The 13,848-nt window shown below is 39.4% G+C and overlaps 1 protein-coding gene across 3 annotated transcripts in view; it reads right to left on the bottom strand.

Moving 5' to 3' along the window:
• COL14A1 (collagen type XIV alpha 1 chain) overlaps positions 1–13,848 on the bottom strand; it is a 158,824-nt gene that overhangs the window by 109,168 nt on the left and 35,808 nt on the right. For all 3 annotated transcript variants that reach the window (XM_016207753.2, XM_016207755.2, XM_016207756.2), the window contains exons 9-14: positions 12,924–13,085; positions 10,403–10,554; positions 9,191–9,320; positions 7,493–7,638; positions 4,875–5,004; positions 1,778–1,917 (exon numbers count right to left, since the gene is read on the bottom strand). In XM_016207753.2, coding sequence (XP_016063239.1) covers positions 1,778–1,917; positions 4,875–5,004; positions 7,493–7,638; positions 9,191–9,320; positions 10,403–10,554; positions 12,924–13,085 — 860 coding nt within the window. The remainder of the gene's footprint in view (positions 1–1,777; positions 1,918–4,874; positions 5,005–7,492; positions 7,639–9,190; positions 9,321–10,402; positions 10,555–12,923; positions 13,086–13,848) is intronic.

Genomic DNA, 13,848 nt, shown 5'->3' with positions numbered 1-13,848 from the left:
TGAGTCAACATTTTTAAGTTGGTAAGCTTCACCTAAAAATAGAAATCCCTGGACACAAGATCAAGGGTCACAAGATCTGGCAGCCCCTGCCTGAATTTCTACGCAGTAGCAACCTGCAGGAGCTGCCCCTGGCTGAGTCCTGGATGGACACATATGCACTCCCAAGCACATCAGTCCCCACCACAACCTAGCATCCCTGTCACTGTGCCCCACTATCCATGGTCACTTATCATAAGTCTTGAATTACTTTCTTCCTTTCAATGGAGAGTTTTTTCTACATCCATGTCCCAAAAATGGGAATATAAAATATATGAAATATAGCCCCCAAGTCAGCCTCATGTTTCAAGAAAAACAGGAGAAAGTATATTTCTTTGCAGGCGTGACTGTTTCTGCACCTTTAATGGCAGGCAGGTTTCGGTCATTTATATTATCTGCCTGATCTTCCTACACAGTAGAATTTGTAAACCTTGAGAGTGTAGCTTATCACTGATAACAAAGAGACACTGATAGCTCAGTGTTTTCTATTTCAACCCTTTTACTATTTCAGTGGAAAGTCTTCAAAAGCAAAGCAGCTAATCCAAATGATCCCAGCTTTGTTGGAATTATTTGCTGGGGCTTTATAAAAAGACTGAATGACAGATGTTGAACTGCATTTCCTTATTGTTAGCAAATGTGTAGTTATTGCCTGTTCACTACCCAATGTCCTGTATGAGGGTGCATGCTGAAAAATACTAATTGGATTTAATTACAGGAAAAAGTTTGTCTCTGCATATGAAAATACTTGCTTTATTTGGTCAGAAAGCAGAAATGATGTAATCCAACATGTTTCCCTCTTTGTCTTAGCTTCTTGGACCAAGATAAGGAAAATAATAAAAATAACTTCGCTAACTATTCTGCTAAAGCCTATTGCCAGGAAAAGAATTTCTAAGGAGTATTAATCACTGAGTACAAGATACTGTATCTTCATGGGTTTTAGTGAGGTCTTGTATGTGAAAGTGCCTTCCTGCACAAAATGTGCATTATTCAGGGCTCAATTTAAGTTCATCTAACCAGGGTCTCTCAGTTGTCACTTACTCAAAAGCAGAGGCATAAACTGGGTAACACTGACATCGTTTCTAGTTTGCTATTTCTCTGAAGATACATACTTCCCCACCCTAGTCCAATGGGAAGACGGTATTCTCCAAAGATGGCCACATCAATTTATCTCTCCCATCCCACACGCCTCCCACCCTAGATGGGACCTGGTGTCCTCCCCGTCTTGAATCCATCAGGGAACTGCCACATCTCCGGCCAAAGGACTGTGGCGGAGGTGATATTCTGTGACTTCTGATGCGAGGCAACTCAAGGTGACACAGCTTGCATGTAACTGTTGCTCTGCCTTTGCCTCTTTGAACACGTGTCTGGGGACTACTGAGCCAACACAAAAAGTGAGCTCCCCTAAAGCTGCCACCGAGAGGGATCATGGGAAGAGTCTACTTAGAAACACAGAGGGCTGCTCCAACGCCCAGCTGACCCAGTGTCCCCAGACCAGGCGCCAGATATGTGAATTAGGAAGCCACTGTGACGACACCAGCTTCAGCCACTATCTGGCTACAGTCTCATGAGTGACCCCAAACCAGAACTACACACTCAAGCCCCAATTCCCGACCCACAGAAACTGGGAAAGAAAGTAATTAGTATTGTTTTAAGCTACTATGTTTTGGAATGGTGGGTTATGCAGCCATAAAAAACTGATACACAACCAGTGGAAAAACAGACATCATGTTCCACAGCTTACCTCATTGATTTCAGTCCCATCTGCATTGTTATATACAATTCGATAACCAGTGACCGTTCTAGAAGTCGGGTCCCAGGCTAGCCGAGCACTGTTAGAGCCAACATTGGAGATTCTCAGGTTCCTTGGTGGACTTAAGGGCACTTTGCAGGAAATGGAATAGAAAATAATTAAAGTTTTAAATAACATACGTGTAAAAAAGACAAAAAACAGTGTCTTTGACTTCTAAGCTACCTACAAATGGAAATTTTCACCCAGTAATAACTTATAACAAAAAATTAACAAGTAAAAAGTTTTTCCAGTATGAAATGAATAATAGTAATAAATTACACAAGAAATTAATAAGATTTAGGTAAGTTTTCTGTGCCTTTCTTCTCAGTCAATGATATTATACCCTGGTGTAAATAAGCAACCTAACAGATCAACCAGGACACCTAAAATTAAATCTTAGCTATTCCACTCACTTATATGATTCTGGCAAAGTCACTCAACTTGTCCATTCCATAATCTCCCATTTCTAAAATGAGGGTGATGCCTATCTACCATCTCCACTTGGGTCTATTAGGCATTTCCAAACATGCCCAAAACTAAGCCACTGACTCCTGCCACCTCTCTCAATCTTCTCTCTCAGTTTCTCTATCTGAGCAAATAGAAACTCCATTCTTTCCCATTGCTCAGGCCCAAAACCTTGGAGTCAGCCAAGATTCGGGTTTCTGAATATGTGTTGCCTTCTCAGTGAGGCTTCCCATGATCACCTTATGTAAAATAATCCATCCATGCTCCCTGATTTTTTTTATTGCACATTTATTGGCCTATTGTCTCTCTTCCCCACTATATTATAATCTCAGAGGGTTAGGGAATTTGGTTTAATTTTGTTCTGGGTTTTAACCCTAATACAGCAAGTACTCAATAAATATTTGTTGAATCAATGAGCAGCATTCCTGCCTGAATAAGTCTCAGTGACTTTGTGAGACTAGATAAAAATAAACACTTTGTTGTTGCTTTAAAAAATATTTAAAGAGGTGTTGGTATTTCTGCAGATTCCTATCAATCTCATAACATAGCTTTGAGGGTTTTGTGAGCTTTTACAGGTTTATAGTAAAAACAATAGTTAAGATTTACTGCATGTTTTCCATGAGTCTGAGATATAACATATCCCATTAAATCCTTAAGTTAGACTGCAAGGATAGAGTTACAGTTACCCCTGTTATATAGATCATATAACTAACGTAATTTGGCCAAGGTCACAGTTAGTAGGAGTAGAAGAGCAGCTAGGGTTTAACCCAGGCAACTGATCAACTGATTTAAGGACTTGTGATATAGTACTGATAGAACCAACAGAGCAAAAATTTAGAAGATAAATAATGACGACTATCAGCCATAGTACAAAGTATAATGTTTCCTCACTCTGAGAGGCCAATTCTTTCATGAATTCTATATATATAGGATTGGCGATAAAGAGCTTATGAGGCTTACTGACTCTCAAACTTACCCTTAAGTAATGAGAGAGAAATTGTAGGAGAGAGAAAAGCAATATAATTTTATTAAGTGTTGTACACACTTAGCTCTAAATTTTCATGGAGTTCAGTTAAATCTGGCAGTATGAGGGAGCAATGTCTAGTTTCCTTAGTTCATAAATGGTGATGGCAGGAGACTCGTCTTTGGGTGGTAAACACCCAATACAATATACAGATGATGTATTATAGAACTGTACACTTGAAACCTATATAATTTATTAGCCAATGTAACCCCAATAAGTTCAATAAAAATATTTAAAATTTAAATAAAAAGTAGACTAATTTTTAAAATGCCAGTCTCAGGAACAAGTACCCAGGATATCAGTTTTTAGGACTATTACTCAACTGCTAATGGTGGAAAAGAGTAATGTACATTTTTCTTTAATATAAAGAATTGAGTATTCTGAGGGAAAGATAGATGGGCAGTTGGGAAAAGTTCACTTAAGTCAACTGATACATCAGATGCTGCCTGGAGTAATTAACTTCTTTTCTTCTGTGTTGAGCTGTCCCAGTTGCTTTTTGTTTGCTTCTTTGCTGTTTTAATTACATCTGTCTTTCTTCGAAGAGCAAGAACAAGTCATTCTTGATTAACAAAGAATGAATGTGGAGAAAACTTCTTTCCTTACATTAAGCGTCTATGTACGTTTCCCAAATAGAATCTTAAAGACAAAAGCGCTGTAGGAACCGTGCTATTCACCTCCTCCCAAGGCTCAGAGGGGTGGGCGAGACCCTGACCCTCTCTATGCTTTCTTATATTTACCTTTTCTAAAAATATTATAAACTCCCTACATTGAACCAAAAGTAGACTTGCCAACAAAATTATTACTCCATTAAAATACGAATTATAATAGACTTGAGATAGAGGACTGCAAATGTTATATGAAAAAATGTGTTAATTCTGATAACAGTAGGGAAAAAAAGAAATATTGAGTAAATGTGTGTTAAGTGCTTTCACCTATACTACTGTATTTCACCTGTACTGCTATTGTTCCTCCTTTTACAGACTCAAAAATGTGGCATTACTTGCCCATTGTCACCCAGTTAAAATGTGACTTGAGCTAGGATTCCCATCTCAGCTGTTCTGATTCCAAAGTCCATGTTCTTTCCCCGGTATTCGGATCTAGCCTTTGGATTTAGACAAAGACGTTGGTGGCTAGAGGATGCTCAATTTCAGTTCTAGCATCCATATGACTCATAATAATAAGACTAAATGAAATATATTCCTTTCCCCTAAATAAAATAAACATTTTCTGTTTTATTTTAAAAAAACTTTTTTCAATTACAGTTGAAATTCAATGTTATTTTATATTAGTTTCAGGTGTATAGCACAGTGGTTAGACATTTATATAACTTCAGACGTGACCCTCCTGACAAGTCTAGTACCCACCTGGCACCATACATAGTTATTACGATATTATTGACTATCTTCCCTGTGCTGTACTTTAAATCCCAAAATACACATTTTCTCAAGTTACGATTAGCTCTGAAGAGATTGCAGCCTAAACCAGTATTTCCAATTGAGGATCCCAGTGTTGATCTGGGCTTTCATTACAGCATTTCATCTGAATGACGGAACTGCTCACATGTTGTTTCTTGTCCTGAAACGGGATCGCTGGCCTCTTCTCCAAACATAGCATACACTGTAACTGTGTATTCCGTGTTGGGCAACAACCCACTCAGTTCAATATCGGTGTGGGTCTCTCCAAGTTTCATCTGAAAAGAACACACGTTGTCAGATGGTGTGCCAACGTGTACTGTTCACGCTGATCAGAGTGGACCTGGATAAAGGTGAGACTCCACAGAATAAGCCTGTTTCCTCACAACCCCTTCATCAAACAGGCTGCAGTCATAACTTGTTCATTGTCACATCATTTTATATTAGGAACAGATGCTATGGAATCACATAAAACTAAACCCGTGTGTGCTGTTTTAGGAGAACTCTTTACATCTGGACAAGCGGCAACTGCAGCAAGAAGAACAGTGTTGAATATTTGGTCCCCAGAAGAGCGTGGTGGCAGCTGAATCAGAAGTGTTCTCTAGAAAGAGTGTAAGCTCCAGGCCAGCGTGCTGGGGGCAGTGCCAAGTGGGCATCTTTCAGCACTTGGCTAATTCTAATTCTAACCAGTCACCTGGCTGGAGGCCCAGACTTTACTTCAAACCCAACTGAGCTGGGCCAGTTTTGTCGCCCAGTTCAACAAAGGGGCCTGTCCACCTGGACTGCAAGTCTTTTCCAGGATTCAGAAGAGATCAACCCCCTCGATGCCCAAGTTGGCCACTTCCTTTTTGATTCTGGGATGATTTTTATGACCCTAGGAATCAAGCAAGCCAACATTCTCAGTTGTGTAACAACTGAGTACAGCTGCGTAACAGGATGGTTTTATTTTTGGTTTGGAAGGAAGAAAAATTATCTCCATAGACAAGTGTCCAGTCACAAAACTTCCTGTTATTATCAAATTAAAAATTTTAATTTTGAGACATCTCAACATAGATAATAGAAATGTAGAGGAAATACTATAATACACCCTGATGTAGCCACCACTCAAATTTAATAAATATCAACAGTTTGTCATACTGACTTCAGGTCTTATTCTGAAAAGAACTAATATATACAGATAAAATAAAAGCCCTCTCTCATTCTTTCTGTTCACCATCTCTACCTTCATGTTGAGGTATATCTTATTGACCCTTTTTTTTTTTTACACACATATGTATCTATCTGTAAAGAATATACAGAAATGGAACTATAACAACATAATATTTTTACAATTTTTTTCTCTGTCAATATTATTGTTCAAGATTTATCCATGTTGATACACAGGGACAGAGCTGACATTATTTAATTCTTTTATGATATTCTTTTGTATAAATATGCCGCTATTTTCCATTCCTCTATTGATGAACATGTCATTTGTTTGTAATATTTTGTTCTGACCGAGTCTCTCCATTGAAAAATCCTTGCAGGATGTTTCCCTATGATAAATACCTCGAAAACTATATCTATCTTTAACTTGATGAAACATTTCAAATTATTCTCCAAGGCAACTGTACCAATTTATATGAGTGATTCTGTTTCCCCACATGCTCACTAATATGTAATATTTCAGATCAGACTTTAAAAATTGTTTACTAACCTATTGGGTATGAACTAGTATCCCCTTCTTTTTTAATTTGTCTCTTTCTTTGTGAAACTGAACATCTTTCCAACATCATTTTTAAGTTTCCCTTCTGCCAAAAGGGAATTACAATCAACATTAAATCCAAATGGGCAAAAGCTGTCTAAACTTTGCAAATAAAAGAACACGTCACCAATGCTATGTTCTTGACACTCAGATTCGCCATATTTTTGACCCTAAAAATTTCTGTCCCCAGAGGCAGATTTTAGACAATGTTAAAGAATCAAGTTCTGAACTCTCTCTTGTCCACCTGCCTGTCAGGACACTCCCAAGTGTCACAGACACTCCCTCTTTATTCCTTGAGCATCTGTATTATAGTAACTGCTTCCTATAAATTGAAACTGAGGACTAAAATAAATCATTCAAAAGTCAAAGATTCATTATTTAAACTGGAATAAATACAAAAAACTCCACATCAATGAGATACATTTGCCTACCTTGCAAATTAATTTTTTAAAAAATTTCCAAAGTCAGTATACATAGGGAAAATAGTCATTTGTGAACTGCATATAGAAATGTAAATTATGTAAAATTTCTCTCGAGTCATTTGGTAATACTTAGTGCAATAACTGGCATACCCTTAGAAAAAAGAAACCCCATTTCTAGCACTTTATCCTAAGGAAATAATCAGACGACCAAACAAAGTTATATGTTAAAAATGGTCACGAGGCATATATATACAGAAAATTATCTAAATGTCCAATAATATGAGATTGAACAACAATGGAAAAGTTTAAAGATGTTTAGAGTGACTATATAAAGTATTATTTAATGGTATGGAAACATATGGTCACAACCACCAAAATGAAAAAAGAAGGGTACAAAACCTTTCCCATTTGCTGTGTTCAAAATGCATCGAAAAAGACTTTAAATGTGAACAACTTATTACCTCGAGGTGGTGCGATTACAAGTGATTTTTCCCCCTCCTGCTTAATGTGAATTTTCTAAATTATATACACTAAATTTTCATGCCAAAAGTCTATTTTAAGAAAGGCAAAGATTCTAGGACGCTAGTGGGCAGCAGTTACCTCTTTTTCGTCGCCAGCCAGGCCCTCGGTGAGGGGAGCATAGAGGATGAGGTACCCCGAGGCCCCGGCCACCGCTTTCCACTTGGCCCGCAGGCTGTTCTCAGTCACGTCGTACAGTTCAAGGTCGGAGGCCATGGGCAAGGCAACTGCAAGAGGAGATTGCGTTTTGTGATGCTCAGCCATTACCAGGGTGGCTGCTTATTTCAAAGTATCCACATGCTACTGAAGGAAACATAGCTTATTTTTCAGATAATTTTCATCCTTAAATCTGTTCACATAGCCCTCTGGGAGGGTAAACAGTGAACGTTTAAAGCAGGAATGACATATTTTCTGGTTTCTTATATCCCACTGCAGTGATGGGCACCTGTCTCTGGGAGCCATTCAAGAGCAAGAAGACCATTCTGACCGTTTTATGTCCATCACCCATGTCTGACATGCAGCAGACATTAAAAACAGTTGTTGGGTCACTTACTAAAGTGACAGAATAGGTGGCTGGATGGACAAATACACAAATGAATCAATTCTCATTGCCCCATTCAAATGAGTTTGAGAAAAATGGAACCACCAAGAAATAAGACTGGCCATCTTTGAGAGGTAGGGAGAAAGAGATTAAGGACAAATGACAAGTTTCTGGCTTTAACAATGCCAATGAAAACTACGAAATGTTGTTTTCAGAGATAAATCTAGGCCCTCCATACTCTGGCCCTGCCCCCTTTTCCAACCACAATGTCAAGTTCAGGGCTTTGTTTACATGTGCAGCTCCCTGTCACACTTGGACAGGAGGGCCTGCAGCAGCTCATCCCTGTCACACTTGAGTGCCTGTAGCAGCTCATCCCCGTCACACTTGAGTGCCTGTAGCAGCTCATTGTACTAATTTGTTTGCACATCCTTGGTTTGCATTTCCTCACTTTAGACAAAAGCTTCCTTAAGGGCAGGGACGGTTACTAAAATATTTCTGCAAAGTGAGAATATTGATACCCGCCTTAGGAATCATTGTCAGGGATAAATCCGACAGTGCATCGGGCTGGCGTGTCATCATCGAGCCTGCCACATTGTTACTGGTGCTCTTTATGTTGTTATTATTGTTCCATCAAAGGTAGAGTTTTTAGACCAACTCTGCATAGTGCCAAGCATGTAATAGGACTTCAATTCAAGTCTGCAATAGCTGAGTGGGTAGTTGTGTTTTTTAAGGTTATCTTTTCCCAGGATTGTGTGTGTGTGTGTGTGTGTGTGTTATCATGATCATGCTCAGGTAAGGAATTACTAGTATTCAGACGCTTGTTTTAACTGCAATGATATAAAAAAAAAAAATGAAAGTAGATGTAACCTAATTCCCTTGTAATCTACTGGGCAGGAGAGCTACAGAGCTCCTTCTCTACTTCTACTGACAAATTCAAGCTCAGGGCTTAGTTCCTAATAGGCATTCACTAACTGTTTGCTTATTAAATGTATTTTGCACCCTTCACCACTAAGGCTGCTTCTCCTAAACACACCAGAGTCTTACAATGTCCCTCCCAATATGTAGCCCCTGCACAACCCAACAAAAGCATGGTCTAGGACAGCACTCAGCAGGACAGCTGCTTCCTAGGAATGTGGCTCAGGATGTCCATCAGCACAACCGGAGCCGACGTCCATTTCAGGAAAGGCCACCTAGCAGTGCCACACAGGGTCAGGAGCGGGGCGGGATCCAGTACGCACGAGTGGTCTCGGTGCCCCGCAGGCCTTCACTGGCGGTGTGAGAATAAACTGCGAACACTGCGACCTGATATTCAGTGAAGGACATCAAGTTTTTCAGCACCGTGGAAGCTACGCTCCCGTCCACCACCACCTGTTTAAACCACACGCAGAGTTAAAATTAAAAAGCCAAAATATCTCTAGCAAGAACTTTTCATTAAATGTTTTATTTGTGCCGCATCTTCTTTCCACTGTGCAGTCGATTCTTCTTGAATTCCTATCTGAGGTGACACACCTTTAATGGAACGTGTCCAAGACTCCCTTACTAATTCCTACCTAATGGGAACGGTGCCGTTTTTAGCCTAATCACACCCACTTAATAACAGTTAACATGTGGTATTTTTCCATGGAGCTTTGGGAAGCATTTAAAAGGTTTATTAGTCATGAAAAAGATAGAGCCATTGGAAACATTCTGATTTATTTTTTTTTTGTCCAGGTGATTTAAACCTCTGTGATCTACTTCTCTAACACTTATAACAATTATAACTCCTGCCATAATCCAGAGGAAAACTGTGTAACATGCTGAGGTTAGGGGTTAGAACAATAAAAGGTTAGCACTTAAAAAAAAAACACAAAAAACAGAGAGATTTCATCACATGTGAACATATTCCCTGTGAATTGATGTATCAAAGGTAGGAACTGGGAAGAATCCAATCATTTGGCAACACGAATCCTCCGGTGATGGCCAGCCCATGAGAAAGGCCAGCCACACATGCTTTCTATGGCTTCTCCATTGCACTAATCTCCCCACAACCGTCCAGGAAACCCCAAGCCCCGGAGGAACACGTGCTCACATAATTTGGAACACACAGGCATCTTTAAGGCAGAAAGTTCAGACTGCTCCCGAAGTAGAAAGAATACATGAATAGCAAAAGGGATCTCTGGCCAGATAGCCAACTACCGACTTCTTTGGCCTTAGGCCTCATTAATTTTTAAAAAAAGAAGAAGTCAAAATAAGTTGTGCTAGAAATGGATACATGACCTGTTCTGAGGGTTACTGATGGAGGTGAGAAGAAAAGATGGAAGTAAACTACATGGACACGTGGAAATGTACTTAAGTCAAATAATGTTAAATGCCTGTGACAGAATAATCTCCTTATGTATCCATTTCTGTCTCCACTGTAGATGACTTGGGAAAATGAAAATAATGGTTTAAAAATATTATCTCCTCGTTACCTCGTCTGGTTTTCCACCCCTGGTAGGATAATACACGACTCTGTATTTTTCCACCTTTCCTGGGGCATGAGTCCAGTTAACCATAAAGCTTCTGGCAGTGACTTCAGAAGTGATCAACTCCGTAGGCGGCCCAATGGTGGCAAGGGCCAAGGCTAAATTAAAAAAACACATAAAATGAACCTCTTCCCCAAAGTTATTTCTTATTAGTCAGAAATGACTATTAATTTTATGCTACCTCTAAGATTCTCATCTCTAGATAAGTTGATTCACTTATTCATTCCTACATTTGTTCATCAAAACATTTAAGCGTCTATTAAGTACCAATCCCTACACGAGGTTCTGAGGACACAAACTTAAATAACACATAGTCCTCAACTCTAAGGAACTTGCTTAAAGAAACTGTTACGGAATAGTAAAAAACAAAAACATAGCATTAATTGAGCCTGTGTGCATCTACAGGCACTCTTCTAAGCTCTTTAGAGTATTATTTTATTTAATTCTCAGTTGTTACTATTAGTCTTCCCATTTCATAGGTGAGAAAACCAAGGCACGATGAACTTAAATAACTCGCCCAAGCCTCACAATTAGTAAGTATCAGAGCCGAGGTTGCTACACAAGCTTCGTGAAACACAAGAGTCTGTGTTTTTAAACATCAGAAGGTACAGTAGCGATGCTGAAGATTTCAAGTCAACAAATGGCCAATATCTAACAGTGAAAAGAGAAGACAAAGCAGCCAACCTACTGAATACCGACTATGAGCTAAACAACATAAAAACACTGTGTGTTATATACACGTTAAAGCAGATGATTCCACAAAAGACTTGGGACATGTAGAGTTCAGGGTCCTTGAATTCTAGGATTTCCTACCCTCTAGGGGCACTTACTCAAGGGACTTCAGTAACCATTACACTGTGGGGTGCGGGGGCATAGTTATTGAACACTAACTGTGACCAGGAACTATATTACATGCTTTATCAGCATCCACATGTAGAGATTGTTTTTGTGGGAAAATCTGGGTTCTAAAGTACTCTCAGAGAATTTTGTTCAGGAAACTATTGCTTGGCTGCCCAACCTAGTCCCTCACCAAAATTAAAAATAATTGTCCTACAAAAGACCTTGTTAAAAAGATGATAAGACAAGCTACAGATCAGAAGAAAATATTAACAAACCACATATCCAAAAAAAGGATTAGTATCTAGAATATAAGTAAAGAATTCTCAAAACTCAACTGTTAAAACTAAACATAAGAAAAAAAAAACTAAAAGAAGTCCAATTAGAAAATGGGTAAAAGAAATGAACTGACATTTCACCAAAGAGCACACCACAGATGTGAAATGAGCACATGAAAAGATGTTAAACTTCACTGGGCATCTGGGAAGTGTAAATTAAAACCACAAAGAGCTATCACTACACACTGATCAGAATGGCTAAATAAAAAATAGTAGCAATAATAAATGTTGGTGACAATGCATAGAAACTGGATCACTCATACAGGGTGTCCCCAAAAATGTATACACACTTTAACAGCTGATAGCTCAATTTTGAAAATGAAATGTATTTTTAATAAGCAGTGCCTTCAGAATTATTCAAAGTGTGTGTATACATTCTTGGGGATACCCTACACATTGCTGGTGGGAATGTTGAATGCTTTGGTCACCCTGGAAAATAGCTTGGCAATTTCTTAACTAAAACTAAACTACACATAAAACTACAATATGATATAGCAATTGCACTCCTGGACTTTATCCCAAGAGAAATTAAAACGTATGTTCACAGAAGAACCTATACATGAGTGTTCACAGCCAAAGAATGGAAACAACTCAGATGTCTTTCAATGTGGGAATGGTTAAACAAACTGTGGTACATCCATACCATGGAATACGACACAGCAATGAAAAGGAAAGAGCTATCAATATACATCAACAACTTGAATGCATCTCCAGGGAATTACTCTGAGTAAAGATAGCCAATCCCAAAAGGTTACATACTACATGATTCCATTTATGTAATATTTTCAAAATGAAAACTATATAGAGATGGAGAACCTATTAGTGGTTGTCAGGGGTTTGGGAGAGGTTGGGGGAGAGATCGAAGTGAATAAGGCTATGAAAGGACAAGAGGAATGATCCTGGTGGTGATGGAAATGTTCTGTATTGTGACTGTATCAGTGCCAACCCCGGGCCTGGGATACTGTACTGCAGTTTTGCAATATGTTACCAGTGAGGGAAACTGGAAAAGTATACATGATCTCTCTATATACTATTTCTTATAACTATGTAAATGGGCAATTATCTCAAAATCCGAAGTTGAATTAAAAGAAACAAACGTGATGGTCTAAAGGAGGAAATTATCAAGTGGTTAAAGTATTCCTCCCTCACCCACTCTGAGCCACCAGTATAACCCGTTTCTACTGATGATTCGCTTCTCAGGAGAGTAAAGGGCTCTGTTTAGAAAGTCAAGATGAAAGGCGGTAAGAATCTCCCTAAGAGCCCGTGCGCAGGCCGCGGCTGTCCCGCGTTACCTTTGATCTCCCTGTCCTGCTCTTCCACGCGCAGGCAGACGGTCCTGGTCAGGCTCTCCACCACCGTGTGCATCAGGTCGAACTCGGCCACGTTGTACACGTGCGTGCTGTCCGGCTCGGAGGCGATCTCCTGCAGCTCGTTCTCGTCCGCGTTTTTCACCCCTTGCGTTGAGGACGACAGGGACGGTTGTGACATCATGTCCCATTGGAAAAGGCAATGGGCAGCGTGCCCTACCTGAGCCCCTCGGCCTCACTGCAAGCAGAGCGTCTGCTACTTTAAAGGGGCGCATCTCTCCCATGTGATGTTTTTTAAAAGTCACCTTCGCAATCATTAAGTGGTTTATCTTCATGCTCCTCAGCATGAAGATACTGAGGATGTATCAACGAAACTCATTTCTGTCTTGCACGAGTATTGCAGAAGCAATAGTAATTAAACCAGTATTCTAAACTATCCAAAGTTCAGGTTTGAATTTCTAAAAAAAGTTTACTTAAATTGAGAGATACTGCTAGAATAAAAATAATATATAATGATTATCATGAATATTATTATAACATAGTGTTAAGAGACAGCTTGGGAAAAAGATTTTTACACAAACACAATGGGCTGTCTAGTAACCACTGCAAATAGGGAAGCTCTGGTTCTTCCATAATATTTATTGAATTCCCTTGCTACGGGTCAAGCACAAGGCTGGGTGTTTAGAATACAGCAGGCACTAGAGTAATAGGGAAAACCCTGGGCCCTCACGCAACTCCTCCAGCCTCTGTCTTAGCAGTGGATGTTAACACTTAGAGTGTGCTTACTATGCCCCAAGTACTTCAGTGTTTTACGTATATTAACGCATTTAATCCTCACAACCAACCCTATGAGTTTGGCATAATCGTTTCTCCCATTATACAGATGAGTAAACTGATGCACAGAGAGATT

The sequence above is a fragment of the Miniopterus natalensis genome, chromosome 16, assembly GCF_054644295.1.
Source record: "Miniopterus natalensis isolate mMinNat1 chromosome 16, mMinNat1.hap1, whole genome shotgun sequence".
Lineage (NCBI taxonomy): Eukaryota > Metazoa > Chordata > Mammalia > Chiroptera > Miniopteridae > Miniopterus > Miniopterus natalensis.
The sequence above is the reverse complement of the archived record's forward strand: the minus strand, read 5'-3'. Positions and strand labels throughout refer to the sequence as shown.